Below are 26,440 nucleotides of genomic sequence, written 5' to 3'. Positions count from 1 at the left end.
AAACTACATCCAAGCTCTTGACTTGTGATTGGGTAAGTTACTTAACTTTCTGTCCCTGAGGACAAGAACATCTCTGAAATGACTGCCTGAGAATTAAATGACTTCATAAGGTAGAGAGCTTAGAATATACTCGTTACATAGTAAGTGCATGCTCAATAAATGTGATAAGCATGTTACTTGAAAACATGGAAGTAACACAACAGCAAAGAAATGACTAAAAGTTGCTCTGAGAGCAGGAATAAAAAGCAGAGAAAATGGAACTGGATCTGACATTTTCCTTATGTCTTATAGCAACACTGTCCAAAAGAATTATGATGCAAGCCATTATGTGATTTTTAATTTGCTTACATTTAAAAAGGTAAAAGAGGTGAAATTAATTTTAGTAATTTTTATTTACTCCTAGGTATCTAAAAAATCATTTAAAACATATAATCATTATAAACAAATTTGATATCTTACATTCTTTTGTACCAAGTATTAAAATTCAACATATATAGCACATTTCAATTCCGACTAGCCGCATTTTGAGTGTTCAGTAGCCACACGTGGCTAGCAGCTGTCTTACTAGATAATGCAGCCTATGGTAATATTTAATTTTTTAAAAACAATACAGATCCTCAATGGCTGCTAAATAAAGGAAGAGACAACCAGCCATTATATGCCTCCTGAGGGAAAATATCGATACTTTATACAGTAGTCTATAAAAGAAAAAGAAAAATTGAGCCTGAACCTGATCAATCTTTTGCATTCCATTACCAATATATAGAAATTCAGAGAAAAGAACATATTAAGTAGCATCTCAAAGATACAATCAGCAAAGTACATATGGTGGGAAATTCTTAGTGAACAAGCAAACCAAAATGGGGAACTTCTGAAATGAAATAAAGGGGGAATCCAAGAATTTTAAAAGATTTATCAATGAATTACACATGTGGTCTATATTTAGATCCTAAGTAGAATTATTTAATAATTTTTATGATATTGAAATAACTAAAAATATAAACACTAGACATTTATTACAAAACTATTTTGACAAATTCTTTTCTAGGTATTTTACTCTTAGGATTACATACTAAGATAATTATGGACAAAATATCTTGGATTTGCTTCAAAATAATATGCATATTGGAGGAAGTGGTGGAAGTTTAAAATGAAACTGGCCATGAGTTGACAGGTATTAAGGAGGCTCATTATAACATTTTATCTACTCTTGTATGTTTTTTACATTTTCTACTTAACAGGTTGAAAATAAAAGTACCAGGCATATATATTTTCAAAATAAAAAATTTTTAGAAATATAGGTAGGCTTAAAAAAAAAATTAGGGTTAAGTCAATGACTGTGATATATATAATCATTCTGCCCTTCCAACCCAAGCCCAATCTTAATTCCTTCAGACCTGAGGAGAGCTTTTTTTTCTTATTTCATAATCCTAGGAGACCAATGTTTGTCAATGGTACTGACTTCATAATCTCTTTCCAGCTTATGTGATACTCTCCACAAGGAAGCAGAACTCTAAAAGTCTGTTTATAAACCATATGAAATTACTACTTGATAAACTATAGAAGGCTTTAATACTTATCCAAAGGAAGAAAGACTCCAAAAACAACAGAAAGAAGATTCAAAAAAGATAAATTCAAGACACTAGTCAATATAGCTGGAGAATGTATTTTTATTCTTGTAGTTTTATACTAGGAAGTCAACATTTAATAATCCATTATTCACAATTGAATTATAAAAATTTTTAATCCTTAAATTGTACATCAATATCCTATGACTCCAAATTTTATCACTCTCCTTCAAGTCTGAAGAAAACGATCATGTAATTTAGTAACTTCTACAGACAGCAAAGTCCCACTGACATAACATTTAGTCTGAAGTCCTACACTCAGATGAGAATTAAGAACAGCCAGTATCTAACTGGCCTGAAACCTGACTGTGTTCCTGGCTCAGGATTCCTGTAATAAATCTGTAAGTCCACACTAAGACACAAAAATAAACCAGGGTGTGTACGTCATATAAAAACTTCACAGTAAAAATAACAAAAATGTTAACAAATTTCAACCATATTACAGTTTCCATCCAATTAGCATTCAAAATGCCTGATTAACTGAATTAAATGCAATTTTTTTAAATGTTTGCCCAGCATTTCAAAATGGTTATGGAGTATAACTTTTAAAATGTCAAAAGTATGCTGTACATATTGCACTTTTCTGCTAGGCTGGGCTAGTATCCTCCATGGCAAGATACCAAAGCTACTGAATAAAATATACTTTAAAATCATAGGTAATTGATTCATTTCCCTGAAATCATCATCATCACCAAAACCTTCCAGGATTTTGTAAGATTTGATTCCTTAAATACAATTTTAAAGTTTAACTTAAGGAGAAAAAAAAAAAGACCCCCATATATTTTGACTTATTTCCTTTTTTGGTCATTCAGTGACCAAAGAGAATTTTAAACAAATTATGTTTCATGTTTTCTGGCTTAATAAAAAGCTAAAATTTCTATTATCCAAATTAAGAAAAATTTTACTAATCAGAAGCTATTTTCAAAAGTCTCTGTATGTCTGTCTGTAGGTCCTCTTAGAACCTTTCCAAACTTTCATAAACAATAGATTTTAAACAATTATGTATTAGAATCAAATTAGGTAAGGAAAACATTTTGCAAAAATAAAATCACTTCCCAATATGCTTGACAGAAACAAGCTATTCATTTTCATTTGTGTTCCATTGAAGACATTACTGAAATCTGTCCAATGGTTTATTTCCAACTGGTCCACTATGAAATTCTTCGGAATGTTTTAAGATTGGCTGTAGCTAGAGTTCTGACTTCCATTTGGACCCTGCTCTCCTTCACTGTTCAAGTGGGGAAGAAAGAGATTTTACACCAATTAAAAGACTCATTTTCAACACCCTAGTAAGCCTACTAATTTTTAAGGTTATTCGTTGCTATAGCTCTACAAAACAAAGACATTAACAATCGTAAGATACAGATGTGGAAAAATTAAAGTCCAGAAGACTACATTTGGTTTTATGTTTTTATTCTTATGTAACTTGGTGCCCTCACACATATAGCAAGCATTCTGGAAGTTAGTGTCCATATACACTCAAAAATTTCAATTAGGGTATTTTGTTGTCATTACAGGTATCACTCAACATAGAGATTGTTCTAGACAAATTTCCTATTAAATTATACATGGAAAATCTTATTCCTACTAATAATGAAAATCAAGAAGTGTTCTTCCAAAAAATTATTGTCCAAAGGCATAATTAATCCATATGTGAATACAGCAAACCTTTAAAAATCAGAAATATGGTAATTTCCTGGAAAGCACTGAATATTTAAACACTGAAACTGAAAATATCAGTAACTGTGGCAGTAGGATAATTGCCTTATCTTGTCCATCAGCATCTTGCAGCTTCAGGCCCTGCAACTAGTGAAGAATCACTCAGGGAATTTCTGCAAAAAATGCATCCAAAGGTAGCTGTTTGAATGAATGCTTTAAACAGCTCCTTGTAAAAGTATTAATTTTTCCTAATGGTAACCTTAACATACCAGATCTACAAATCAGTCTTAATGCTATATAACTTATTTATTTTTCTTGATAAATGATTAAGATGGGTAGTTTCCCTTCTGACCTTTTTCCCCTAAATGAAATGATCTGATGTACACTGACAGCTGAGAACCACTGACCTTAAATGAATAGATCCCGTTAAAAAACAATAAACAAACAAACAAACAAAAAAAAACAATAAAACACTTAACCCCACCACAACAAAAAAACCCTTTTAGCACAAGTAACTCATACTTAGCAAAATTATGTCATTATGTGCAATGGATCTGAGTCATTTGAAAGTCAAAATTATTTATCTTTACAGTATCAGATCAATCATCTAAGTTTTTGAAAAATGACACTGAACTTTATCAACAGGGTAACAGCTAGTACTGGGGAAAAAAGATGGCACAGAGTGAAACTGACATGGAACTACTACAAAATTCTTTATCCCTGAATTTTAGATGGACTTGCCTATCCCTGTTCTGTTTAAACTTATGTATAGTATATAGCCATATGTTGAGGGATACCTGTAATAGACCTGCCATTATATCAGGAGAAGTTACTTAACAGATGATCAGATTAATGTAGCTTTTAAAATGAGATGTCTTTAAAATATTAAGTCACAAAAAAACATGTATCATGAAGTTTTAGAAGACATTTTATAAAAACAAAATAGCATAATTAAAAATATAATGCCTATGAAATATATAATTAAATAAAATCAATAATTAAAGTCTACAAAGTACCTGTTTGGAGGAGGTTTTGGTTTCGGCATCTTACTAAGAATAGTTGCCATTTCTTTTCTCTCATCAAAATTTTTCCACTGCTCATACAATTTTAAAATAACCCTGATTATTTCCAAAATCTAGAAGAAAATATTTGAAAAGTTCTCAGAGGCAATATCAAGCACCATATGGTATATAAAGAACACACATCACATCCTAGACATCATTTAGGAAACAGTGAAAAGATAGTCTCTATCCTTCAGATTAGGTTAGTCAATCCCGGTAAATGTGAAAGCACATGTATGCTAGTCTTATCCTTATCCACCTCTGCAGTTGGTTTCCTTCTATCTACTGATATCTTAAACCAAAACAAAACAGTGAGGTACTAGGAACAAAAGTCTAAATCATGAAAGAGAATAACACTATAGAGCGTGTGTATTCCCAGTCATATCCAACTCTTTGCCACCCAATGGACTGTAACCTGCCAGGCTCCTCTGTCCATGGGATTCTCCAGGCAAGAATACTGGAGTGGGTTGCCATTTCCTCCTCCAGGGGATCTCCCTGACCCAGGGATCCTGCATTGGCAGGCAGATTCCTTACCACTGAGCCACCTGGGAAGCCCTACCACTACAGAGTACACTCCTCTAAAACCATTGTTTCAAACAATTTAATGAGAGGTAGTGCACAAAAGACTGTTTTGATTTTCTACTAACTACTCTACACATAAGTTAAGGTGCTCAAAAACCAGCAGCTACAAATCTATCAAGTCCAGTTTCCAAATTAGATCTTTCTTTTTCCTCTGAGTAAATCTATCCTTGGACTGATTCTAGAACATTTCAGGGAAAAAAGGTAGAAAAAAGGGCAACAATCCATTGTTAGGAGATAGGTTGTGTTAATGGAGTTCACAGTAGTTTTACAGTAGTCACTAGGTAGCTTTTAAAATAATTTTGGCAATTAGAGACTGCTTTGCAACCAGTCAAACTCTTTAAGTTTACCATTCTATGTAATCCTAAACTGAAGAGAAATATAACCTAAATGGTCAAAACTAATTCTTCTTGCCAACACATTTCTTAACATTTTTTTTTAAACCAAAAAGTACTCATAGCCTGGCTGACATCATGAAATTTTAGGCACATGGTAAATACATATGACATTAACTTCAAAATGTTGAAGTTTATATTCAGCTAAGGGAATTCTAAAGATTACCTTCTCCATATCCACAGAAAGCTCAGCAAACCACTGTCTGGCATCTTTCTGCTGTACAACACAGGCCACATGCAGGCAAGCTGGAGAGAAAACGAGACACAAACTCCGTGTTTAACTGCACATGGACAGTACGGAGTCAGAAAGATGCATTCACTTACATGCATTTTATTATATTCTTTTTAAAGATTATACAGATTCATATAATTTATGGATTATATGACCATCCCACTGATTTAATCTTACAGGGAGGAAAAATTACTGGGTGATATATATATAATTTTTTTTTTTTTAAGGTTTTTGACATCTGCTCCTCATGGTAAGTATGAGGTGAGCTAGTAGTCATGGTGCAGTTGCCTTGCGAGTTAGGGCATGTCAGAGAGGACAAAGTCCACTGAGAAAATTAGCACAGGGGAAGAATCCCTGAATAGTAGTACAAAGTAGTGGTCAAAATGCACCCAAAAGTCAGAGTGACAAAAAAACAAACCAGAAAAACCAGCCAATCTATGCAATGATAAATTTCAACACTACTCTGTTTTGGTATTTCAATTAAAAGCAGTGTTGCTTCTACTTTTTCAAGTCATTAGCATATGATCAAGTTAGGTGAAAACTGGGCACCCTATACAGAATTCAGTGTTGTAATCCAGCAGAGCTGAGGGAATAAAAAATCTAATGAACTATATACAATGCATTTATATACATTACTTACAATACAAACTAACAAAGATAATGAAAGAGCCCAAAGATGACAATCTACATCATAACTTTGCCTACTGTAATTTTTCCCAAGTAGCCTGCCTACTCTCATCCCACACAGGCTTATTAAAATATTATATTCCCTGCTCAGGTTAACCATATGACTTTGTTAAGAGTGACATTCTAGGCAAACAGTAACTCAAATGTGAAACAACATACTGGTTGCCCCAAGTTAAAGTTATAAAGTAGGGCTTTGTCCAAGATGAACTGAAAGGCCAAAGGTCAGAATTATAAAAACAGGTAATAAAAATACAGTGGAAAATGCCATTTCAGGGCACACAGAGAGTAAACTAGGGACAGAGACATCCTAAACAGACTCAGGTGATGCAGGGAGTACGAAGTTGGGGAGCATGTCACTAAAGAGATGATATCTAAGCTGATTTTTTACAAAAGGTGGGAATGGAACAGAGAATGACAGGCATATAAATGGTAAAGCAAAGCTATGGATTTTATCCAGAAGTTGGGATCAAACTGCCAACATCCACTGGAGTCATCGAAAAAGCAACAGAGTTCCAGAAAAACATCTATTTCTGCTTTATTGACTATGCCAAAACCTTTGACTGTGTGGATCACAACAAACTGTGGAAAATTCTTCAAGAAATGGGAATACCAGACCACCTGACCTGCCTCTTGAGAAACCTATATGCAGGTCAGGAAGCAACAGTTAGAACTGAACATGGAACAACAGACTGGTTCCAAATAGGAAAAGGAGTACATCAAAGCTGTGTATTGTCACCCTGCTTATTGAACTTATATGCAGAGTACATCATGAGAAACACTGGGCTGGAGGAAGCACAAGCTGGAATCAAGATTGTCAGGAGAAATATCAATAACCTCAGATATGCAGATGATACCACCCTTACAGCAGAAAGCAAAGAAGAACTAAAGAGCCTCTTGATGAAAGTGAAAGAGGAGAGTGAAAAAGTTGGCTTAAAGCTCAATATTCAGAAAACTAAGATCATGGCATCCGGTCCCATTACTTCATGACAAATAGATGGGGAAACAGTAAAAACAGTGACACACTTTTATTTTTTGGGGCTCCAAAATCACTGCAGATGGTGACTGCAGCCATGAAATTAAAAGATGCTTGCTCCTTGGAAGAAAAGTTATGAGCAACCTAGACAGCATATTAATAAGCAGAGACATTACTTTGACAACAAAGGTCCATCTAGTCAAAGCTATGGTTTTTACAGTAGTCACGTATGGATGTGAGTTGGACTATAAAGAAAGCTGAGCACCGAAGAATTGATGCTTTTGAACTGTGGTGCTGGAGAAGACTCTTGAATGTCCCTTGGACTGCAAGGAGATCCACCCAATCCATCCTAAAGGAAATCAATCCTGAATATTCACTGGAAGGACTGATGATGAAGCTGAAACTCCAATACTCTGGCCACCTGATGGGAAGAGCTGACTCATTGGAAAAGACCCTAATGCTGGGAAAGATTGAAGGTAGGAGGAGAAGGGGACGACAGAGGATGAGATGGTTGGATGGTATCACCGACTCAATGGACATGAGTTTGAGTAAACTCTGGGAGTTGGCGATGGACAGGGAGGCCTGGCATGCTATAGTCCATGGAGTCACAAAGAGTCAGACACAACTGAGCGACTGAACTGAACTGGGAGGAAGCACTGAAAGATTTAATTGGGGCACAAATTCTGTATTTTGAAAAGTTCTTTCCCACTTAGATTCTAAATCTCAGCACTACTGACTTTATGAACTGGACAATTCTTTAAGACTGCCCTATGCAGTGCAGGATGCTTAGCAGTATCCCTGGCTTCTACTCACTAGAAGCCAGGAGCATCTCACCCCAGCTGTCATGACCAAAACCATCTCCAGACACTGCCACACATCCTGTGGGGAGCAACATTAGCCCTGGTTGAGAACCTCTAACCCTGCTCAAGTGTGGAGGACAGACTGGCTCTCTGAGAACAGGGATGCTGGAGGCCAATTAGCCAGGAAGGAGACTGCTGTAATAATATGGATAAAAATGAGAAGAGAGCTATGAGATTGCTAAAGAGAGACACAACAGGTGTTGGTTGCCAGCTAGAAGTAGGTATCGAGGGAGATAAAATAGCCTAACTACTGGGTTTCCAACTAACTAGTCCTATTCATGAACATAACAAAGACATTTAGAAGTATATTTTGGAGCAAACTGTTGAGTTCAGTCCTAATCAAGAGTCCGAGGGAACCACAGTCCAAAAGCCTTAGTTTTCTGGCACTTAGCCTTCTGTACGCTTCCCACATGGCTCAGTGGTAAAGAATCCGCCTGCCAATACAGGAACCTCAGGTTTGATCCCTGGATTGCGAAGATCCCCTGAAGGAGGAAATGGCAACCCACTCCAGGATTCTTGCCTGGAAAATTCCACAGACAGAGGAGCCTGGTGGGCTACGGTCCGTGGGGTCACAAAGAGTCAGACACGACTGAGCACAGCACACACAGCCTTCCTTATGGTTCAATTCTTACATCCATATGTGACTACTGGAAAAACTATAGCTTTGACTATATGAACCTTTGTCAGCAAAGTGATGCCCCTGTTTTTTAATATGATGTCTAGGTTTGTCATGGTTTTCCTTCCAAGGAGCAAGCGTCTTTTTATGACTACAATCACCTTCTACAGTGATTCTGGAGCACCCCCCCCCTCCCCCCGCAAATCTGCTACTGCTTCCACTTTTTCCCCTTCTACTTGCCATGAAGTGATGGGACCAGATGCCATGACCTTTGCTTTTTGAATGCTGAGTTTAAAAACAAAAAAGAGTCTGAGGGCCAGTGAGATGCCAAAGGAAGCTATCCAAAAGGCACAGATTGATATAAAGACCAGTTCAGGAGCAAATCTTGGTTGAATAAAGAAATTTAAATGTTTCAACACATAAGAGTCAGCAAAATCGATGAGCCTGCCTGGGTAAGAACAAAAACAGCATGGATCACAGAGATGTGGCACACAGCCTTCCTACCCATGCAGATCTCAGCATTCCTCCCCACTGAACCCAGAGGCCACTTTAGAACCCTTCCAAACACAGGACTTCCAGCAAGCCTCCAGTCCTATAAAAGTATAACCTATTTGCCATCCCTCATGTAAGAAGGCTGAGAAACATAAACATTAAAGGAGTAACTGAATATAGAGAAACCAATGAAAATAAGTCTGAACTGGTAAAGAATAAGGAGGAAATCAAGAAGACAAGAGTTATGGAAATGAAGACAGAAAGGAAACAGAAACTAAGAAGTGCCTAACATATGGCAGGCATTATTTAAGAGAAAGCTTGTTTAATTCTTGTAACAAATTTATACAGAGTTTTTAGTACCGCCCATGTTTTATAATTAAGGAAACAAACTCAGAAAGGGTTAGGTAATTTTCCCACAAATGTAAATTAAAGGAAGTTTAAACCTAAGACCGTGTGTTCTATTAGTAATTCATGACAGTACTGCCGTTCACAGATAAAACTGACGGAATGGTGGCTAACTTTCCCTCCAGCAAGGCACTAAGGACCACAAAAGCTCCTTTACTTGACCTCTGAGGACTTCACTGGGCTCAGGAAATGAAAGACTTAATTTTATATAAATATCAACTAATGTTAGAAGCCTTGATTCCAAACTTCTCCCCCGAAAAACTCAGATACTAGTTAAAATTATTTTAAGCGATTAAAAAAAAAAAAACTTACCAAAAAAGGGGGGTGGGGGGAAATAATCCTGATTTGTGACAGTTGCAGTTCATATTATTGAAAGTTCACATGCAAGGAATAGTCTATTACTTCAAGGAACATAAAAACATAAAGCACAATAGGGTGAAATTTCTTTTAGGATGACCTAAATAGGTTTATAATAATTTAGCTAATAAAGGTACACCACGTTTACATACCTAAAGCTATCATGAAAGGAGGATACAGTAGGCAAAGATCCGTTCTGTAGGTATCATTCACTATCCTCCTATAGAAATGTAAATCATAATATTACTGAAAGCAGAACTACTTCATATGATTGTACATTTCCCTCCAGAGAGGACCAGATTATCCCTATCTGTATATATTTATATCTCTTTTATATTTTTTAAACAGACATAAAGGTGAAAACATCAAAGGAAAAAGATGGATACATGAATGTGACAATAAGCTGATTTATTGAATAAAATTACAGCTAAATATATTTAAAATTTTAAAACTTCACAATAAGTTTTAATATAAGATAGAAGTTTTTTCTAAAATTAGAAAATCAGTTAGGAAACTAGAAATTATACAAAATATTAATATGTATGTTGAATACCACCCAAAATATTCTGACTAAAGATAACATTTTAAAATTTATTTTACTGAAGTATAGTTGAAATCAGTGTTCATTTCTGCTGTTCAGCACAGTGATTCAGTTATACATTCCATTACTGTTTAAAGATAAAATCTTAATTTTCATGTAAACAGTCTGTTTTTCTTAAGAATCAAATTTTAATGGAAATATCCATCAAATAAATAAAGATCTTTATCATTTTAGCATTTATTTCAATAGTTACTGAAATTCAATAAGCAGATATTTCACTCAACATATCTTGGGGCACTGTTTACTTACTTTAAAAATGCTAAACTTCATATTTAATTGTCAACCTTCCTAGCTATTAACATGTTACACTATGAATAACTTCTGTTCTAATTACCATGCAAGGGGAAGCAACATGTCTTCTTGGCCCATGTCCTGCACATACTGGAGCAAAGGTCTATAAGGATGATACACTATCAAGCAACAATCCTAGAAACAGTTTAAAAAATGTGTATGTATAAAAACAGATTTATTATAGCACAAAAACCTTATCATTACCCAACTGATTTTTAATTGTGTATTTCAAAATGCATTTTTTCCTAACTCATGCTTGCTTCCCTCTTACTCTCTTAAGCAAGCAGCATGGCAGCCCTGAACTCTACTGTTTAACAGTGAAGGCAGTGCTCTCTCTGGAATATACCTTGGTAAATCGGTTGGCAGTCAGTCAGCATCCATTCCCTTAGAGACTCAAAGTGTCACATCTGCAACACACTGAAACCTCTTATTAGCCTATAAATCCGTAATTCCCAACTGGTGGAGCAGAATTCTGCCAAAAACATAATCTATCTTTAAATAATCCCACACATATACACAAACTGTGCAAATAATTTACAGTGGTTTACTGTCCTGACTGGTTTGATTGTAATCCTATTATAGTTACTATAGAACAGAAAACACTTCCCATCTTAAGTAAGATATGCAATTTTACAGGCTTCCAAGAGCATACAGGTAATGATGCCTCTAGGACCTATGGTTTACCATCACATATTACTTGGATGGTTTTAAAATGCACCTCCCTACAATTATTTCTTTAAATTTATGACTTCACTAAATTTGAAAATAAGTTTTACTCTCTTAATCATAAGGAAGAAATATACTTACCATTAATTCTAAAAGATAGAATTCACATTCTAATACCTGTTTTAAAAAGAAGATTATAAATGTCAACATGAAAGCAAATTAAATTGAGTCTACTTAGTCTAACATAAGAATGTATAGCCATTTATCAAAAGTTTTTACTAAAATGTTTTTAAATCAAGAAAACAATAGCTTATGTCAGAATGAACATATGCTATAAAAAATTACTTTTTACACAATGCATGCAACTGTGATTATGAGACATTTTAATTCTTGTAAGGAAAAGCCAGTCTTATATAAGCATTCTTATTACTTGTTTTTATTTAAAATATCCTGTATAAACTTCAGATTTTACAATACACTTTCCACTCAACAAATGCAAAAACGCAATTATCTCCATTTAAACATCATTCTTGTTACAAATCAGTAACAAGAGAGTACTAAAAATGAAACAAAAATACAATTTAAAAAGAAAAAAAAAAAAACCCTTGCAAGGTGGAAAAAGAATATGTCTATTAAAACAGCAAGAGAAATTCATCTTTTCCAGAGAGCCCCTGACGTCAGTATTATTAAAAAAGCTCCCAATGTGATTTAATGGGCACCCAGGGTTAATAACCACAGCTATAAATTATTTTATGGTAGAAGCTGGTTAGCTTTAATTCAGAAATAAAGTACACATTCTCATACAATGTTAAATTGCCATTTCTAGGAGACTATTTTAATATAAAATGGAGGTGTAGTTTATATACACAGCTTTGAGAAAGTTTTATTTTATACAATATACTTACATGGTTCATCTTATAAGGAAATTCCTTTGGAAAGGCATATGAAAATCTAGTTTTCACTGAAAAAACAAACAAATTTAACCTGAGAAAATGGGTTCATTAACACAAAACTTTAATACAGTGTAAAATATTGGTGGTAGAGCTAAATCATTTTTAGTAAGAACTCTTAAGGATGCTTAGAGATGCAGATTTTTCTTCCTTTCTCAGGCAATGGGAAAGACTGAGTGGCAAAAGCTCTAGGACCCCATCCGAATTAGAATCAGAGAGTTTCAATGATATATTTAATATATTAACGCAGGATTCTGCTGCTTAAAAAATAAAGGAAATGGAAAAAAATCAATGGCTTTTATCATTTCCAAAATCTTTTCAGCTCCAGAATAGTATTGCTCTATTCTTTAGTAATTTAGCTTAAAAGGAACACGGGTTGTATATGTGTTCACCAGTATCTATATATTTGTAAATATATACAGTTGACCCTGGGCTTCCCTGGTGGTTCAGACGGTAAAGAATCTGCCTGCAATGTGGGAGAAGTGGGTTTAATCCCTGGGTTGGGAAGATCCCCTGGAGGAGGGCCCTGGAGAATCCCCATGGACAGAGGAGCCTGGTGGGCCTACAGTCCATGGGGTCACAAAGAGTTGGACACAACTGAGCGACTAAGCACAGCATAGCTGATCCTTGAACAACACAGATGTGAACTGCATCTACACACCCATGGGTTTTCCCAGTAAGTAAGTACTGTATGAGCCAAGGTGCCATATGCAGATTTCTCAACTTCGCAGAGTTGGTGTCCCCATCCCCTGTGTTATTCAAGGTCAACGGTAAATACAAATATTAGAAGGATAATACAGCCAAAAAATGTTAACAGTGGTTATCTCTGAGATTCAAGGATTTTTACTGACCTGAACATTCTAAACATTTTATAATGTGTACTTTTTTAATCAAATGATACATTTTAATAAAATCATAAATATACACACAAAAGTCTCTAGGACTTTCTTCAAAACTACACACACACACACACAGTTACTACTTAGTCACCAAAAAAGTACAAATGAAAAAAAAAAAGTACAAATGAAAACACTGTTATCAATCCTCTATCTCCTCAAAAATGGTAGGAATTGAGTATTCTAACAGCTAATTTAGATAGGTAACATCTGTCAAGATTTGAAATCTTAAGCCATTTAAACTTGACATTAGGAATTATCTACCTAACCTTCCCTTTCCTCTCCTTTTAGTTATTAATAATTTAAAAATTATCACCTATTAAAGTTTCTAAGATTTTTAAATCCCTCTCTGCTTCTTTTGTTTTTAAATAAATTTTTTGGCCAGGCTGCATGCCATGTGGAATCTTACTTCCCTGACCAGGGATTGAACCTGGGCCCCAGCAGTGAAAGCTCCGAGTCCTAACCACTGATCCTCCAGGAAACTCCTGGTGGCTTTTGAATTGTGATAAAATATACATTACATATAATTTACCATCTTTAACTCTTTTTTTAAGTATACAGTTCAGTAGTATTATTACATTAGCAATGTTGTATGGGCTTCCCCAGTGGCGCTAGTGGTAAAGAACCTGCCTCCCAGGACCAGAGACATAAGAGACAAGGGTTCGATCCCTGGGATGGGAAGATCCCCTGGAGAAGGATATGGCAACCCACTCCAGTATTCTTGCCTAGAGAATCCCATGGACAGAGAAGCCTGGCGGGCTACGGTCTACAGAGTCACAAAGAGTTGGACATGACTGAGTGTACGCACACACGTACACTACATCTCCAAAACTCTTTCTCCTGCAAAACTGAAACCCCATATTCATTAGACAACAATGCCCCCTTTTTCTCCCTCTCTCCAGTCCCTGGCAGCCACTATTCTACTTTCCATCTCTATTAATTTGATTACTATAATTACCTCATGTAAGTGGAATCACACAGATTTACCTTTTCGTGACTGGCTTATTTCACCTATCATAGTATCCTCAAGGTTCATCTATGCCGTATCACATGAAAAACTTCAAAATTTGTCGATCGACTTACACTCAAGCTCTCCTCCAATTCATCTTACATAATTCTGCCAGAATCACTTCCCAACACACAATTCGGGAATCACCCTCATGTTGAAAAAACAGCTATGAGAGGTAGCATCACTGACAACAGAACAAGCTACAGATTCCTCAACGAAGGCCATCTATTATCTGGCCTTAGTCAGGTAGTGCTATTTTCCCACTATTTCTTTACTCACTATCTGCCAAATGTAACTCATTAGCTTTTTCATGTATTTATTAACTGAGCTGTTCAATGTTCCTAGATTGTCTTTCCCCTGCATTTCTTTGGGTACAAATTCTTTATCAAATTCTACTTAAGTCTTTTTGGATTAATCTAACAAATCATCGTTCCCCATGTAAAACATTCACTGCACCCTCTGTTACTCTTTTATGCCACTTATTTTCTTCTGTATTAGTATTTCTATATTGACGTCTTATTTTCTTGCCCTTAAATTCTTCTATCTACCACTGCATCCAGTATGGTGCTTTCCAGTGGTAACTGATGCTGCTGTTGATGACAGCATAACATGGTGACAGTCACAAGTTTACCGAGTATTATGGGGTGAATAATGTCCCTCCCCCCAAATTTACATTTTGAAGCCCTAACCCTCAATCTGACTATATTCTGAGACAGGGCATTTAAAGAGGCAATTAAGGTTACATGATCATAAGCATGGGGCCTTAATTCTGTAGGAGCGGTATCCTTACAAAGGAAGAAACACTAGGGATGCACACACAGAGAAAGGGGCATGTGAGGACACTGCAATAACGTAGGCATCTGCTAGCCAGGAACAGGCCTCAACAGAAACTGACTTGTTGACACCCTAATCTTGGATTGCCAGCTTCCAAAATCCTGAGAAAATAAATTCCTGTTGTTTAAACCATGTAGGTGCTGGCATTTTGTTATGGCTGCCCTGGCAAACTACCCTAGCACATGCAGCAAAGCATGGTTCTAAGAGATTTACTGATGTTCACTTATTTGATCCTCTCGACAACCCTCTGACATAGATGTTGTAAATATACTCGTATAACAGAGAGGTTATATTTTGCTTCATTTGCATGTCAAAAGCACTGAAGCTGAAATCTGAAACCTAAGCTGTCTGGGCCACATAATACACTGTAAAATTTATGACATAAATAAAATAGCACAAGTGCCCCATTCATTGGTAAAACACTCTTATGAGTATGCTTTTAAGCCTTTGCAAGACAAATTAAAACAACAACCTTGGACATAGGTATTTTACATTTTTTAAAATATACACCTTCTAAAAAATCTGGATAACAGAGACTAAAGTAAGAAGAAAATAAGGCACCTATAATCTACTCAGAGACAAGCACTGCTAATATTCTGGTAGATTTCCTTGCAGTCATTTTTCAATTTTTTAATAATACTGATTTTCCAGATGACAATTTAATACTTCATCAATGGGATACATTTGGTATATTAAGTTCTATGGCAACACTGATTATTACTCTTCTATCCTCAAAATAAGACATGACATGAAAAAGATTCAATTATATTAATACATTCTTTTCAGAAAGGGGAATAACCCCAAAATATGAAACCTTGGCTCAGAAACTTAAAACACCTTCTGCCTCTTCTGTGTAAGATCACAGGAGGAAAAATAAAAAATTAATTATCTTTTGTCAGGAGATATCTTTTGGCTTAACCTAGGGAGATGGAGCACAAGATAATATTGTTACTACCTTGTGTACAATGCTTTACAGTGTTGTTTCCTTTAATTCCATCACTCACAGGTAGATAAACCCCATCTTTTTAGATAAAAAACTAAGTCCAAAAGGTAGAGCAACTTGCTCAAGGGTACATAGTGCTGCTTAGAATCAGCTCTAGGACTAAGGAGTCAGCGTATTTTCCTGCACCATATTTTTCCATATGGAGGAAAAACACATAATCTCCATCAAAGACATAATTACAATTGCTAAAGAAATAAGTTTATTTCACCCACAAGAGTAACACAATAGCTAGTCATTATGGAGCAATAAAGTATAATAAAAATGAAAAATAAAAATTTTCTTTACCATAATTACAAAATTAAGAGCCACAGAACTAATGTTTTTACATCAATAGTAACTATCCATTTTTAGTATTCAAAGTAATAACCTCACCTCAAGAGATTTAACAGACCCAACTAATCTCTCATAGCTCTCATAAACTGCAAAACATCTATGTCCTATGGAGCCTTCTTCAGAATTACAATTTTAAAGCAGGATTTAATTTTGGCACTTACATACAGAAGTAGCAGCAGCAATCAATCTTGTATTTGAGACTACTCCAAATTCCTAGACAAAAGTAAATGAGACTAAATAAGTACATAGTAACCCAATGAACCTAAGTATATCTGAAGTCTATTAAAACACAGTATTTCCTATGTTTCTCTGATGTTTGCAAAGGAATGATGTACTTAAATATCTAAATTTATGACCTTTCCTTAAAATTACTTTAAACACAAATGCTTAAATAATTTTATAATTTATTATTATTGGAAGGTACCCAAGTAGATAGCTTGGTTGGTAAATCATCTGCCTGCAATGCAGGAGACCCGGGTTCGATTCCTGGGTCGGGAAGATCCCCTAGAGAAGGAAATGGCAACCCACTCCAGTATTCTTGCCTGGAGAATCCCACGGACAGAGGAGCCTGACAGGCTACAGTCCACAGGATCGCAAGAGGCAGACACGACTTAGCAACTAAACCACCACCACCACCAAAGTAGAAACCAAGCCCTAAAGTGATAGTGCCAGATTTCTGTACTCAAATTCATTTCCATGGTATGGCGTTAAGACTTTGGACATCAGTTCCTATTTCTTCTTTGAACTTAATATGCCACTGCTATAGAAATAACTAAAATTTATGAGGTGATCTACCTTACGTAGTCTTAATTAATTTGTAGCTAACCTTATAAAGTTAAAAGCTTGTTTTCTTTTTTTTTTTCCCTGGCTGCACCATACAGCCTGCGGGATCTTAGTTCCCTGACCAGGGATCCAACCCAAGCCCTTGGCAGTGACAGTACGGAGTCCAAACCACTGGACCACCAGGGATTTCCCCAAAGCTTCATTTTAAAACTGAAAAATCAAGAATTGGTTCCTTAGTCAAAAAAAGAAACTACTAGAGGCTGTCCAAAAACCTTCAACCTACATCCTTATCTAATAGTGTGTTTGAACCCATGTATGCCTGTAGTATATATTTCATATAAACCTCAAGCCATAATAAATGAAACTGAAATTTAAATGCCTGAGACATTTTCTTAAATGACATTTCAATATAGTTCTCACACAACTGGACAAAACACAGAAAGATTTGGTCAAAGTTAAAAGATTTTTTTGAAATGCTATAACCAAATATGAAAGAATACATCATCTTCCACGATAATTCTACCCAAAATTCTTCAAGCAAAAACTTTCACTTAGTAAATTATAAGAGTTCTATTCAGTAAATCATGTAACAAAAGGTATCTAACAAAAAAGACAAATTAAAACTCTAAGTTAATCTACAAGAAGTTTATAAAGATTTTTGTCTTGGTCTCCCATACTGGTTGCCCTTCAGATACATACAATTATATGGTAATATTTGGAAAAGCCACCCCATAACACAGGCCTTTTATAAACACCTTCTTTTCCATTAAAGAACTTAAAAAGAGAGTTGGTTCTACCTCCTTAAATTACTACTTACAATTAAATTCCATTCAGTATTCAGAAATACAATTACTATTCTAAATAAAGCATCTAAAAACAGAAACATAATATAAAAGATTCATATTACTAAAGATTACAATGGATTATTATAAAGACCAGTTAATTGTATCTGCTTTATTATCTGGATTTTAGCTGAGCTCTCTCAAAAATACTGTAAAGGTTAAGTAAGGTGAACAGAGATTTGGTCTTAGCTGAAAGTTTCCATCTCTCTTTTTCCCTCACCCAAACCATTCTTCGTTAGAAAGCATATAACAGCTATAACCACCCCAATGCTTGCTTTCCCACTTGCTTTCCCTACAGCCCACTAGGCAGCCAATCAGGAGGCAAGAAGGGAAGACAGCAGAACACAGGAAGCATATTGAGGAAAAGGAAGAACATGCTCAGGTTATAGTAGACAAGCTGTAGCATTTATGGAATACTCCTTAGTGCCAAACAATAAATGTCAGAGGCAGAAGATATTTCTTTGATCCTATACAAATTTCAATATTTTATATAAATCACCATCTGTTATTATTTTTACACAGGTAATGTGAAAACTGGGACGGATTAAGCAATATACATTGACTGTACTTTGATGAAGAACAGGAAAGTATTTCATACCTCTACTTTGGATGCCAAAAACACACATGTAGGAGCCATTAATACAGGATCTATACTTTTCAGAGAATACCTAAAATATGATTAAATGAAGTTAAAGATCATTCATACAGAAAACATATATGAAAACATTTCATATAGAAAATATTTATATGGGAAAAAAAGAACAACTCTGGCAAACACATGATTCACTTATATAAGGTCATCAACATTAGATAAGGGTTTAAAATACACATAAAAATATTTCCAAAATAACACATCCCTACCTTGCATAGAATCTCTTGAAATAGACCGTAGCAGTGGCAATAACTTGTTGTCTTAATTTAAGATGTTCACCTAGTGCTTGGATAACTAAAAGAGAATAAAGTTAAATGTATTTCTGATATAATTAACATTTAACAATAATTTCTATGTGGTTAAATGATGACTATATTGATTTTAACAAAGAGAAAAACCTATACATGCTGTACAGTTCTACTTGGATCACAGTGATCTAGTACTAGGGCTGCAAATTTGTTTAAAAATATATAGCTACACAAACAATAACAAAAAAACAGAAATTGTCTCACAGTAAAAACTATTCTTGAATCAAGGAGATTGAATGATTATTTCCTTTCTACCTGCTAAGTGTTTTCAATGTTTTTCATATTATTAGACACCTATCAGCATTATAACTACTTAATAAAGTTTATAAAAAAACCCAGAATGAATCCTCAAAACAACAGAGAGGTAGTTTTGCAATAAGAGTGGACAGAGCGTAATAAAGATTCTGTAACAAAGCTATCATGTGGCAGAACAAGGATCTTCTAACTCTAAATCCTAAAGCAAACTTGTAAAATAGGAATGACCAATACAGGATGCCAATCCAAATAATCATTTATCCTCAAAGTACTTTGCTTTAGCTATCTTAAATTAAGTTTAATGATACATTATAAAAGCTTTGGGAAATTAATATTTTTGGACTGTCTTGAGTGTCTCTGACATGTAAGAGTCACAAAAGACTTTAACTCACTTTTAAAATGATACATAAATTGTAAAAAAGAACATACATGCAAATAAAAATGTAAAATAGGGACTAAAACAGTACATCACAAATTACTACAGAAAAACATTTAAGTCGGAGGTAACCAACTGCACCATTTCAACCAATTAAAAGAAAAGTTTACCATTTGTAAAAAATATCTGTAATTTCCAATACTCTTCTTCTGAGAGAAACTTTAAATCCTTTTGGCGTTCCTTCAACAGATCTTGTTTATCCAAAATCCATTGTAAACTAAAAAAGGCAAAGATTCAGACATTCCATAGAAAATTCACTAACAAAGTTATATAAAATATTCTAAGATTGAACAGGCTGCTAATATTGTGAGAAGTACAGAATACAAGTAATCTTTAAAAACAATATTTTTCACATTTCTTGGAACATTGACACTAAGAATGATCTCACTAATAAATGTAAATATGCCCCCAAAAAAATCTGCTCTTTTATCCCTTCCCTCTCAGTCTATTGATCTGTCTCTCCCCACCCCTACCTCATCACCATTCTGGTGCGTTTCACTGATTCTAAGACTGAGATCAAGATGCATCTTCAGTGGTGCCGAGCATTTTTAATAGGCAGTAATATTTACACTTTTAGTGACAAATAAAGAAATTATTTGATACCAATTGATGGTGCCTAAGATTTGAAGTATATCTTTTCTCAGTTGTTCATGAGTAACTAGAGTATCCTACTTCACAAATTCATGTTAAAAGTTGCTTCAGAATTTATTTTACCAATAGTCTCCTCCTCCTGCCTACTCTATTTTTAAATAGACAGGCAATTGTCATGATCCCACAAAATACTCTACATGCTTTTGTCACTCAGTATGTCTTGAAAGTTTTATGTCAGTGAATTTGTCATTTAGCATCCCTTTAAACTGCTGCATGTCATTATGATGGATCATTATTTAGTTAACCCTTATTGCTAGGCATATGTTATTTTTTTTCACTGTTACAAGTAATGCTTTAATGAACATCTGTAATTCACCCTTGTATATTTGATTAATATATAGAATAATTTCTTAAAAGTAGAACTAATGGGTCTGCTGGTAATTTTGATATGCATTGTCAGCTTGCCTCCCACAGCAGTTTCCATTCACAGGAGTGACATGAGTGTGTTGTAACATACTTGACCCAACAGGTTACTAACTATCTTTTAAATAATTTACAACTTTAAGGCAAGTTAGCATTTCACTATTTTATTTAAATTTACTTCTAAGGTAAAACACCCTTCCATGCCTTTATTGATCTAATAAAGTTCTTTGCACACTGTAATTCTAACATGACCATTTTTCTAATAGGATGGTCATCTTTTTTATGATTCAGATAAGTCTTATGATCTAAAATTTATATATTATGGATTAAAAAATCATTTCTTTGTCAAATATGCTCTAGACATTCCCCAAGTTTAGCATGATTTCTCAATATTTAACGATTTATGATACAGAAATCTGAATCATGTATTTATTCAAATTTATTTACATTTAACTTTGATTTTATGTTTGTCACACATGGGAAGGCCTTCCCTGACACAAAATGACTTATAAAAAAATTTCCAGTTCAGTCATTCAGTCGTGTCCGATTATTTGCGACCCCATGAACCGCAGAACGCCAGGCCTCCCTGGCCATCACTAACTCCCAGAGTTTACCCAAACTCATGTTCATTGAGTCGGTGACGCCATCTAACCATCTCATCCTCTGTCGTCCCCTTCTCCTCCCACCCTTAATCTTTCCCAGGATCAGGGTCTTTTCCAATAAGTCAGCTCTTTGCATCAGGTGGCCAAAGTATTGGAGTTTCAACTTCAACATTATTTCCACATATTTTCTAATACCCCAAGGCTTTTTTCTTTCCGTTTTTGTGATCCATCTGGAAACTGATACAGGGTATATAAAGTAAGGATCCAGCTAAATGTTTTGTTAAATGGTTATGCAAATGTCATCAGAATTTCACAGTGTGTAATTCTATCATTATACTTGGATCTTCTTTATAATTTCTTATTTTTAATTTGTTTTTCTTGTTCTTACGCCATGCTATTTTAAAATATATTGTGCTTAGTCATTCAGTCATTTCTGACTCTTTGCAATCCATGAACTTTAGCCTGCTAGGCTCCTCTGTCCATGGGATTTTTCAGGCGAGAATACTGGAGTGGGATGCCATTTCTTCCTCCAGAGGATCTTCCCAACACAGGGATTAAACCGACATCTCCTGTCTCCTGCATTGCTGGTGGATTCTCTACCCTCTGAGTCACAGGGAAAGTCATGTTATTTTAAACCATATATACTCAGTTGTTCAGTCATGTCTGACTCTTTGCAACCCCATGGACTGTGTAGCCCACCAGGCTCCTCTGTCCATGGGGCTCTCCAGGCAAGAATACTGGAGTGGGTTATCAGTCCCTTCTCCAAATTTAAAACATACAAAATCAAGTAATAAAAATCTGGTATGGAAAAAAACCTCTTGCTACTATTCTTTAGAAGATTTCTGGAAGTTCTATTATAATTATATATTATTCTAAAACACAAACTTTAGAATAATTTTATCACGTCCCCAAAAAGGAAATTCACACAAAATTTTGTTTGGGATTGCATTATATTTAAAAGTCAATTAGGGAGAAATTATACCCTTACAATGCTAGCATTCAACTTCATTTATTAAAATCTTTATGTTCTCCACAGAATATAAACATTTTCCTTCTATAGGTCTTAAACATTTAAACTTATTCTTGAGTATTTTATATTTCGTTACACTGTAAATTTTTTTTTTCCATCAACATTAAAAGAACATTTTCAATTTTTAAATTTTCTAACTGGTCATTTTATCAAACCTTTATTATTTCTAATAATGCTTCAATTAATTGAATTTTCTGGTTAATTTTATCTCCTTGTATTTATAATTTTGTCATGTTTGATTATCCTACTAATTGGGCTTCCCCAGTGGCTCAGGAGTAAAGAATCCACCCGCAATGCAGAACACACAGGAGACCCGGGTTCCATCCCTGAGTGGGGGAAGATCCCCTGGAGAAGGGCATGGCAACCCAGTCCAGTATTCTTGCAGAATGAATGAATTGTCCATGGATAGTCCCATGGACAGAGGAGCCTGGCAGGCATCAGTCCACGGGGTCGCAAAGAGACACGACTGAAGCACAAGCTCGGGCATCCTACTAATTACATTAATAGTAGCGTATTCAGGACAACCTTACAGAGGCACCCTAATTTTCCTAATGTTTCACCATTAAATATCCCCCAATGTCTCACCATTAATGCTCTGATATGTATTCATGACGTAACCATCCTATTTCTGTTTTAGTAAGAGCTTTAGTCAAGAATGAACATTGAAAAAAAAAAAGAATGAATTTTATCAGGTGTCTTTTTAATGCCTTCACTGTTTACGAACAGATTTCCAAAATTGACTAATTTCTACAATAAAATCAGTGTCATTTTTTATTCTTTTAATGTAATGTGGGACTCTGTTTGATAGTAATTTATATTTACATCAATATTCGAAAGTGACCACTGTTAGTGCTACATTTGCTAGATTTTTATGTTACCATGGCCTCAAGAGAACTGGAAAACTTTTCATGTGAATTGGAACAACTTTAATGGCAGATCCTCTTGAAAGTGGGTAAAAATTAACCTATGAAATAATGTGGGCCTGGAGCAATTTTTAAAGAAGTAGCTGATAACTTTGTTTTGACTTTAAAATTTACTTTGAAAATGGAGATAACCCAAAGGTACATCTGTGATTACTTACTTTTCTCATTCCTAATTGTATATTTCTGTATCACCAACTGGATGGACATGAGTTTGAGCAAGCTCCAGGAGTTGGTGATGAACAGGGAACCCTAGCTGTGCTCAGTCCATGGGGTCACAAAGAGTCTGACACGACTGAGCCACTGAACTGATCGTTCCTTTTCCCCAATATTCAGTAGCACAGTTTAGTCTACTGTTTTGGTTTTCCCTTCCAAGAGGCAGCTCTTATAATTTGACTATTTTTTCCTTTTCAATATCAGTGTTACCTTTATAATGCCTGTTTTTCTTAGGTTTATTTCACTGTTTCCTTTTTAATATTCCAAAGTAAAATATATAATTTTTATTCTTTGTCAGTTATTCAAGATGTTCACTTTCTTATAATTTGGCTTTGGCCACATCCCATAGACATGAATATATATTAATCTCATTATACTATTTCCTAGATAATATGTAACTGTATTTTAAATTTCCTCTTTGATATAGTAAAGTATCCAGAGTTGGTTTTGTAGTTTTATTTTTTGTTACCTGTTCATTATTTCAGTCAACCAGCAAATGTCTAGTGTCCTTCTAGTTTTACTGTACCATGGTCAAAGAATGTATTGTGTTCTACTTAACTTCCTGAAAAATACTACAGAGTGTCTCTGTTTCAAAACCATCAATTTCTTCTCCACAGTCATTTCAAATATTTAAAAAGATAAATTCCACAAACAACTCTTTTAAAGTTTTTCTTCACAGCATGCAGAATGGAAGACAAACCAGTTAACACCACATATTCTCAAATTTAAAATTACACGATTGTAAGAGTCACCATTATTTCCTATGTTACTGAGGGAAAAAAAAAACCTGCCATGCTGATAGCAGCAATGTTATCCATTTTTTAACTGCTGATAGCAGCAGTTAATGTTAAAGGGCAATTTAAAGCCATGAAAAATCACATCAATCTTCCTCTTTCACTAAAATCACCTAAAACAATGGCTTTCGTAATCTTTTTGTTTTTCCTGAATTGATCGTCGTGTTCGTATTTGTTACCTTTTGCAGATCAGGAACTCCATGATTCCCAAAGGATCTGAGTAAGACAAAGTGGCCCCTTCCTCCAGGACTATTTGAATAGGGAGGCAAGGATAGTTTTCAAAACAGCACATTTAACATTATAATTTTATATTTGAAAAGTGAAAAAATAATTGATTTTATAAAATAGATCCTGGCCTCCTTTTAATAAGCCAACAGTAAATGAAAGCATAATGAGAAGACTTATCAAAGGGTCGAACTTCTTTTTTTTTTAAGTTGAAAAAGGGCTGTAACTTCTGATAATCAACAGCTGGCTATCTGTCAATTCTTTCAGCTTCTTTCAAAGTTTACCAGAATACTATTTCTTCACTACCGAAATTTTCCATATTTTAATTTTGCCCAAGCAAATATTTCAGTCAGTGAACACAGTGCAAATTAAATATGATCGGAAGTAAAGCTTCTACAGCCTTTCATCTCCACAGAACCACTTATAGCAAGAAAACCTGCTTTTCTAAAAATAGGTTTTAAAGCCCATTGTTTCTTTTTTCTAGTGCAAACGGCTAAAATACCAATTGAATAATATAGGAATCCATCCTCACACTCAAAATTTAGTTACTTATGCTCTCTTGGCATGAAAAATTATTTACACTAAGATACCATGGGGTTCTGTTCGTCTTTCAACTATACACTGTACAGCCTACCCAGAGTTCAATTAGTCCCATCACTATCTACCTATCTGCTTACACAAATGTATTTAGGGAGAAATGTTTTCAGTATCACCCTAGTTCTTCCACGGTAAAGAGGTCAACAAAAACTTATTCATGGAAACACGTTAAAGATCTTGGTAAAGTCTCTAGAAAATACACTTTTAAAACAAAGCATGAAACACAGACTAACGAAATGGACAAATGTTGAGAGCCCTTGACCTCTACCTTACAAACATAAAAACCATATAGGCTTAGAGACAGTGGCAGAATGCGGTTCATGAGCAGAAACAAGCCCGACTCGCTCCTTTCCTTGGAGTAATATTAATCCACTCAACACACAAGAAGAATGGCAAAAGACTACTGATGCCAACCTACTTTACAAATATCAGGCGAGCGCGAATCACAACCTGAGCAGCCAGCCTCACAGTTTGGAACTGTGTCACATTTCCCATACCTGTGCCCATCCCAGATCCCAACCCTCGCCAGCCCCGCCTCTCCCCTGCCCCCAACCTCGGCCTAGCTAAACCAAGAATCAGAAGCTGAAACTCTCGAACCTTCCTTCTCCGGAGATTCAATCCCTCTTATCCACCCCCGCCAAGAAATTTTCTACCCCTCCGAAACCCGGCCAACGGGACGCGGTGAGGGGAGTCGCCGAAGAAAAAGCACATCCCGCCTCCGGCCGCCGCCGCCTCCCGGGAGCCTCCGCGGCGCTCGGGACAGGGGCCGGAATCCAGGCCAAAAGGAGTCGCAGGCCCCGTACACCCAGCACCTCCAAGAGCCAGGCCCGGAGAAAACGGAAGATCACTTACTAGTGGGAGCTCTGCCAAAAGTTCCCTGCCATGGAACACAGCTTGCCCTGATAAAAAAGCACCAGCCGGCGGAATGGCCCGCGGAGCGACCATAGACCCAACCCTCCCGGTCACCGCGCTCCTTGATCTGATGGGCTCAGCTCCGCTCCGCGGCGGCGACGGTGAGAGGAAGAAGATAGCACCCTATTCTCCTTGACGCCGGCCGGCAACACTCTGCTGTATAAACCAGTTCCTAAGGATAAAAGTTCCGGCCCGCCCCGCGGTAGCGGAGGAAGGAGGCGGGGAGGAGATACCCCTTGCGCACACTGAGAAAGGAGACGGGAACTGACTCTCACGAAATCTCGCCGGCAGTTGGGAGAGTCTCGCGAGAGTTTTTCGTCATTTCCG

At 35.7% G+C, this 26,440-nt stretch overlaps 1 protein-coding gene across 2 annotated transcripts; it reads right to left on the bottom strand.

Moving 5' to 3' along the window:
- Nucleotides 1-1,652: 1,652 nt before the first annotated feature.
- Nucleotides 1,653-26,340, bottom strand: CCNC (cyclin C). Of its 2 annotated transcripts, none has more exons than XM_043890173.1 (12): nucleotides 26,054-26,334; nucleotides 19,914-20,020; nucleotides 19,014-19,098; nucleotides 18,751-18,820; nucleotides 16,689-16,740; nucleotides 12,408-12,463; nucleotides 11,644-11,679; nucleotides 10,880-10,971; nucleotides 10,097-10,164; nucleotides 5,489-5,568; nucleotides 4,304-4,422; nucleotides 1,653-2,856 (listed from the first exon to the last, which is right to left on the bottom strand). In XM_043890173.1, the coding sequence occupies exons 1-12, from the start codon at nucleotides 26,083-26,085 to the stop codon at nucleotides 2,802-2,804; spliced, it is 852 nt and encodes a 283-aa protein (XP_043746108.1). In that variant the 5' UTR covers nucleotides 26,086-26,334; the 3' UTR covers nucleotides 1,653-2,801. The 2 variants fall into 2 exon arrangements, with proteins under 2 accessions (XP_043746108.1, XP_043746109.1); XM_043890174.1 differs by having other exon boundaries at nucleotides 2,824-3,460; nucleotides 26,054-26,340.
- Nucleotides 26,341-26,440: the final 100 nt, after the last annotated feature.

This window comes from Cervus elaphus, chromosome 28 (genome assembly GCF_910594005.1).
Source record: "Cervus elaphus chromosome 28, mCerEla1.1, whole genome shotgun sequence".
Lineage (NCBI taxonomy): Eukaryota > Metazoa > Chordata > Mammalia > Artiodactyla > Cervidae > Cervus > Cervus elaphus.
This window is presented reverse-complemented; position numbering and strand designations above follow the sequence as displayed.

Excerpts from the sequence above, each read along its gene's own strand:
- CCNC (XM_043890174.1), bottom strand. The coding sequence starts at position 26,085 with ATGGCAGGGAACTTTTGGCAGAGCTCCCACTA. Across the intron at positions 10,972-11,643 it reads TCTATCTTTTAGAATTAATG|GATTGTTGCTTGATAGTGTA; the intron begins GTAAGTATATTT and ends AACTGTTTCTAG. Across the intron at positions 5,569-10,096 it reads TCCTTTCATGATAGCTTTAG|CTTGCCTGCATGTGGCCTGT; the intron begins GTATGTAAACGT and ends TTTTCTCTCCAG.